At 32.7% G+C, this 7,144-nt stretch overlaps 1 protein-coding gene and 1 non-coding gene across 2 annotated transcripts; both read right to left on the bottom strand.

Annotated features, from left to right (window-relative positions):
- Positions 1-312: 312 nt before the first annotated feature.
- On the bottom strand, positions 313-1,847 carry LOC148554537 (uncharacterized). Its single transcript, XM_088492069.1, has 3 exons — positions 1,807-1,847; positions 1,166-1,214; positions 313-462 (listed from the first exon to the last, which is right to left on the bottom strand). The coding sequence occupies exons 1-3, from the start codon at positions 1,845-1,847 to the stop codon at positions 313-315; spliced, it is 240 nt and encodes a 79-aa protein (XP_088348195.1).
- A 5,170-nt stretch (positions 1,848-7,017) lies between these two features.
- Positions 7,018-7,089, bottom strand: TRNAD-GUC (transfer RNA aspartic acid (anticodon GUC)). Its single transcript has one exon. It is a non-coding gene; the product is annotated as a tRNA-Asp (tRNA).
- Between the last annotated feature and the right edge of the window lie 55 nt (positions 7,090-7,144).

Here is a 7,144-nt window from a genome sequence, read left to right as displayed (position 1 = left end):
TTCTTTAGTCAAATAAGGCAAATGTAACCTAATTTTAACATCATATACCTCCAAGAATAAACTAATAAATGAACTTAAATAACAAAAGAAGAACGACTAACCTCACTCTCATTCACTAAAGATCTTTATTATAGTGAAATAGTGAACATAATTCAATAACTAATGCTATGTGTACCAAAGTTCACATGTTTAATACAACATCATAAATAAGTAAAGAAAGGAATTTGTAAAACTCAAAAAATATTTAGAGGATCTAAAATAAAACTGTCCTCACATGTAAGAGCCAAAATATGCCTGCACTTTGAAGTTGTTTCACTTCTGAATATAGTCTTTCAAAAGTTGATTTTTGGGATGCAAATTCGCATTGGTTCGCCAATTGGCCACAGTCTTAGAGACAGTATCATTAGCCTTACGAATCTCCTCAGCAGAAAACTTATGCTCTATGATTCCCAAGGGTCTAGACTGCAATTAGGGGTGGCAAGCGGGGAAGCCCGCCCCGTCAGAAGTCCGCCCTTTGGCGGGCTGGCCCGCCTCGCCCCGCCTAATGAGGCGGTCCTAGAATCCCAGCCCGCCCCGCCTAACGGCGGGCTGGCGGGCCGGCGGGCTAAGCCCGCCAAATATCCTCTCTTTTTTTTACTTTTAACTATTAAATAATATATATAAAGGGATAAAAAAACTCTTCTGTTTTTTACTTTTAACTATTATAATTTCTAAAAGTATAAATAAATTATAATTTTTATATTCACAAACATTAAAGTCTTTGTAATTTTAAATATCTAATCAACATAATTATAAACCAAGTTTCCATCCAAAACATAATTATAAATATTGTTCCCAAACTAAAATAAACATAATCCAAAACATAATTATAAATATTGTCTCTAAAATAAAATAAATATAATCCAAAACACTCAATTTTCATCTTCATTCTCTTGTAAGTTGGGTTAGGGAAGTTGGATTTTGGCAAAAAAAATTGTAAAAATACCCCTTGCTAAAAAAATACTAAGCCCGGCGAGGAAGCCCGCCCCGCCCTGCCAAAGTCCGCAGTTTAAGCGGTGCGGGTTAGGCGGGCTTTTGCTATTTGGCGGTCCCAATTTTCTAGCCCAACCCGCCTTTTTTGGCGGGTTACGCGGACCGGCCCAGCGGGTGTAGGCCTGTTTGCCACCCCTAGCTGCAATACTTTAATCACAGTTTCCACCTCTTGTTCATGCTGTCTGTAACACATTCAAACAAGTCTGCATAAGACATAATAATAAATTACCCCCACTTACCAAAAAGATCAGGCTCCTCTAATATACACCCTTAAATCATTTAGTGGGTTCAGAATACCATTAAAAGACAGTTATACTTTAGAGACAAATTCAGCATAGAGGATCCTCTTTTTCCCCATAACAAATTACAAAACAGCTCTATATTCTACTAAAAAAATGCATTTTTTCCCAAAAAATTTTGAAATATAAAATTTAATCAATAACCTTTTAATAAAAGAGTCAAGTAAGGATTACATTGCTATATATTCTCACAATTGGTAAAATATGAATGGTTAAAGTTAAACATTTAAAATTCTACGAAACAACGTCAAAATTTCCAATTCTGTTAACTTTTCAGCCGGAGGAATTTTCCTACATTACAGAGTAGCAAAATCAAACAAAAAAAAATTATTCGTCACAAAAACAACGCTAATGTAATTATGAAATATAAAGGCAATGTTTCCAAATCGATAATAAGCATTAACATAACCCTAATTTCATAATTGAGAGGGCGGGGGCAACTACGAATTGTGATTAGGATGAAAAAGAGGTTCACCTTATTAGCCCAGAAAATGGCAGCGAACTTTGAAACCCCATGATCCCTCACTGACATTGCAACAATCGAACGCAACGGTGATCTTTCGCTGAAATACGTCGTGTTTCCACTTTCCAAGGACGGAGTGAGCTGTGTTTTTTTTTTGTCTCGGAGTGAGCTGGGTTTGTGTTCTCCATAGTTAATCACAGTGGCTCATTCAGGCCCAAAAGGAATGGCCATTGGACCCAAAATAGAATGGCCCATCAAGCTCGTATACTAGTTTCCAAGTGGCTACTAATAGAAAAGTCAAGAAGATTCGGCCCAGACCAAAAAGAAAAAAAGAAAAGTCAAGAAGATGCGAACTGATATTATGGAAAGGCAGACAGGAGAAACCGGTTGCCATCAACATATGCAAGCAAACATTACGATGAAGAGGATGCAGCGGGCAGAAAGCTGGGTATCACAGCAACCATTGCGACAGTCATGGTGGCTAATGATACCGAGTTAGAAACCCTAACTAAGAGCTGCGTAGATTGGTGGTTCAGTTTTGAAGGAGTGAATTGCTCACCAATGTTTGCAGATGTATCTCTGTTTGGACTAGGTTATCTGGCCCAGACAATGACCAAAAACAGAAAACGTGGTTACTAATAGCACCAAGCTTTTTTTTTCCCCTATAATTCCTCTATGTATTTTAGTTACAAAAAAAAAAATTTTTTCTATGTATTTTTCTCCTTTATTTATTTTTTTGCTTCTAAAAATTATGTTTGTAAGGCAGGGTAAAATATATATTTTTATATATATAATAATTTAATTTATGAAATAAATATGTAAAAATAATTTTTAATTAGTCAATATAACTAATTAATTTTTAATTAGTCAATATAACTAATTTTTTATTATAAAATTATTTATTAATCTTTATTTTTTTGAAGAATGTAAAATTTAAAATTTAAAATAAAAAATAATTTCTTTACTTATCGTAAATTTGTGAGAACTGAGGAGTGATCTTTATAGTTTTTTACTTTTTGTTTCTTCTCTGCTCCTTCATTTTTAGATGTCTCTTAATTTGTTGTTATATTATCTTAACAAAAGTTATTTGAAAGCCATATTCATTTGTTATGAAGCTTAACTCAAGAAGACAATCTTTCATATATTTTAAATCGTATTCCAGAATTGTAACAATTACTAACAAACCCATCACTAAAAAGTAGCAACATGAAGGCGAAGTAAGAGAGAGAAATTTAATATATTGCTTGGAAAAAAAAAAGCAAAAGTTTTAAGGATTGTTCTTCACCGGTACGTATCAGCTGCATGCACAAATCACTACCCTCACACTCACACTCACATATTCATAAAGGACTATCCTTTACCAATGCTGCATGCACAAACCACTACCCTCACACTCACACTCACATATTCACAAAGGACTATCCTTTACCAATGCTGCATGCACAAACCACTATCCTCACACTCACACTCACATATTCACAAAGGACACTCCTCACCGTATCACCCCTCCAGCAACAGACCAATTACTCTTCCTCAATGCATTGTCTCATTGTAAAATTACCTTATAAAAGGAACTTTTCTCTCTATATTTTTCATTGTTTCTCATAGTTTACCTTATAAAAGGAACTCTCCTCTCTTTATTTTTCATTATTTTTCTCCACACAATTTGATTCCACTCCTCTCTTCATGGCTGATAAAAAAAAGTAAGTTATTACTTTAAAAATTTAGAAGTTTAGAAAGTATTAATATTATTTAGAAATTTATAACTTTTTATTAAAAAAAATATTTTTAGTATTGATTATAGTGCAAAATATAATTTGAAGAGAGTGATGAGTATATTTTAAAATATTTAAAATATTTTATTTTGACAGAAATTATTTTTTGTAAATTTTAAGACAAAATTTAATTTTATTAGAAGAATAATAGAAATACTCCTTTTTTTGGGGTCAGAGTCTCTTAATACTTTTAAATTTAACAAAAAAGATAAAAAAAAATCCAGAAAGGCCCATAATCTATAATAATTGATTTCCTCTTTATTTTAAAATTGGATCTTTAACTGATCCAATGCTTTTTTTTTACTTTATTTTTTTTACAGGTTGAATCATCCCCACCACCCAGCCCCATCTTCACCGCCGCTTCCACTACTGCCGCCAGCACCGCAGCCTCCAGCACCGCCGCCACTGCCACCACGACCGCAGCCTCCAGTACCGCCGCCGCCTTATCTCTTATGATGTATATATAGTTATGCTTTCTTTATTTGTATTTGCCAGAGGTTTTTTCCTTAATTAAATTCAATTCAATTAGATATAAATGAACCATAACTGTGTAATCCTATACCTAATAGATTGATTCCTAAATAACATATCCAAATTATAAGAAAGCCCAGAGAGGCCGCTATTGAAGAACCGCTACCGTCATTTCCGCCGCCGACGTCATCATCACTGCCGAAGCCACTTCCACCCCATCACCGCCACCTCCACCGCCCCTGCCACCCCCACCACTTTACAGGATGAATCATCCCACCACCCATCCCCCACCCCACCGCCCCAGCCACCCCCACCACTTTACAGGCTGAATCATCCCCACCACCCAGCCCCACCCCACCGCCGAAGCCACTTCCACCCCATCACCGCCATCCCCACCGCCCCTGCCACCCCCAGACTTTACAGGTTGAATCATCCCCACCACCCAGTCCCACCCCACCGCCGAAGCCACTTCCACCCCATCACCGCCTCCATTCCACCACCACTCGCCCGCAGTCGATCCTTACCAGTGATATCCGACAACCCTCGCACCCTCACCAGCAGTCGAATCACCAACCCCAGCACTTTCACCCCCTCATCGCCACCAGTCCCCTAGTCGCCACCAGTCACGCTAACCACAGCTCCGGCACCCTCCTCGTTGCCCATACCACCAGGCCCATAGTCGCCATCGGTCATTCCACAACAGCTAGTAATAGAGATCCTGAAACTGCAGCAGAGACAGAAGCTACTTCCATCAGCAAAGATCCCATAGTCGCCATCGGTTATTATTATTATTATTATTATTATTATTATTATTATTATTATTATTATTATTATTATTATTATTATTATTATTATTATTATTATTATTATTATATAATAACCCATACTTGTTAATTAAACCGAAATATCGTAGCATTTGTTTTTTTATTTTATGGATACACACATATGTATAATTGATAGTTATTTTAAAAATATAAAAATAATTATTAAAAAAATAATAGAGAATCATCAGAATTTATTATTTTTAGCCATTAGCTAAATTTCTTTTGTTTAATAGTCGAATAATATATTTTAACCTATACTTTAAATATTAATAGTTAATTGATAATAAAAAATAATAAAATTTGATGATCTTTTAATATCTTTTATTTAAATAATATCAATATATATATTTTTTACACTTACAATATATATTTTAATATGACTAAAGATCAGTAAGTGATATTTGTCAAAACTGAATACTAATACATTGTCCAAATAATTAAATATTCTTTTTTATTTTTATACTAGTTGTATATTTATTTTTATTTGAAAAAGTCATTAAAAAAGATTACTTTAAATTTAATATGGTTCAACTTCTTCTAGAACATATTGCTTGAAAAAAAAAACAAAAACAAAAAATTTTAAAGATTGTCCTTCACTACTGCGGTACGTATTAGCTACTAATGCATGCTGCATGCATGCACTACTATCCTTTACCAATGCTACATGCACAAACCACCAGTGGCGGAGCTTAGTTGAGACAAGGGGGCCATGGCCCCCAAACTTTTGTTAAAAAAATTAGTAATACTTCTTCAAAAAATAAAAAATAGTTCAATTGGCTCAAATACTTTACTATGACTTAAAATACCAAAATTTAATCTTCATCTCTTACTTTTATTGCACAATAGTTTTTAGTTTTAAACATTTAAAACATGTTGGATTTGGACTAAACCGAGTGTATTTGTATTTCACAACTCTCTATTTAATAAGCAACACTCCCTCTACCTTCGAGTTCAAATATAAAAATTAGGTATTTTTTATTTATGTAATTTAATATTATTTTATATTTTATTGTTTATTTAATTTATTTTTTATATGATAAAAAATTAGAATATTCAATAAGTATTGATATTATTGTATTTGTATAAATTAATAAAAAAATTAATAAATATTATAAACTTTAATATTTGTGCTTCTAAATTCTTTTCTACATATTTTATAGGATATATATTCAAATTTTTATATAAAATAATCGTAAAAAATCAAAGAATTGATGTATTTTTTAAGAGGAAGGCTAATATTTAAGAAGGAGAACATATAACTTTTACAATATCAACACCTGTAGATAGTTCTTCTACTTTAATGAATCACGAAAAAAGCGAGATATAACCTTCAAAAGTTTAAAGAGTTGCATCCGATGAGTTTGACCTTAATTATTTGGAACGAGATCTTGGAAAACGGCTTCAAATTTGGCAATATCACCCAAATAAAAAAGATGAGGTTAGACAAACTTATTTCTAATGGGGTCTATATCAAAAGCATCTTGACAATTATTTTTTATTTGGCCCCCCTAAAATTTTGTTTCAAGCTCCGCCCGTGCAAACCACTACCCTCACACTCACACTCACATATTTATTTAAATTAATAAAAAATTTACTTAATGTAATACCATAGAAAACAAATTTGAAAAACAATATTTTTTATTTGTTGTTTAAAAAATAATTATATTTTTTTCTAAAAGCTAAAAAATTATTTCAATTTGATGTTGAAATATTAATTAATGTTCAGAAAAAATTGATTTATTGTATAAAGAGAAAGATTTTTGTAAATAAAATATATTAAAAATTTTAGAACAAAGAGCTTAATTAGATGTTCAAATGTAATTTTAAATTAATTGAACAAATATATATAATTTTTAAATATTTGTATATTAAATAAAAAATTATAAGTAAACTTTTGTTTAAGAAATAAGCTTGCTAATAGTAATCAGTGTTAGTTTTATTTTTAACGCAGAGAAGTTTTTTTTTTTTTGTCTTATTTTATGTTTATTTTTATTTTTTTTTTTGGGCTTGTTTTATTTTGTTTCAGACTGACATATTAACATTTTTTGACATTGAGACGGGCTGGAGCCCGAAAGAAAAGAAAGCTTATTGTTTTGAAGTAATGGGCTCACGACCAAACGAAAAAGAAGCGTAGATTAAAATGAAAAGAAAAGCGCCGTTGCCGGGGATCGAACCCGGGTCGTCCGCGTGACAGGCGGAAATACTCACCACTATACTACAACGACTTGATGTTTGTATTTCTCATATTACTAAAATTAACGCATTATTACGGGTCACATG

This window comes from Arachis ipaensis, chromosome B6 (genome assembly GCF_059453495.1).
Source record: "Arachis ipaensis isolate K30076 ecotype BB chromosome B6, ASM5945349v1, whole genome shotgun sequence".
NCBI classification, from domain to species: Eukaryota; Viridiplantae; Streptophyta; class Magnoliopsida; order Fabales; family Fabaceae; genus Arachis; species Arachis ipaensis.
Note: the sequence above shows the minus strand (reverse complement) of the source record. Positions and strands in the feature narration are given on the sequence as shown.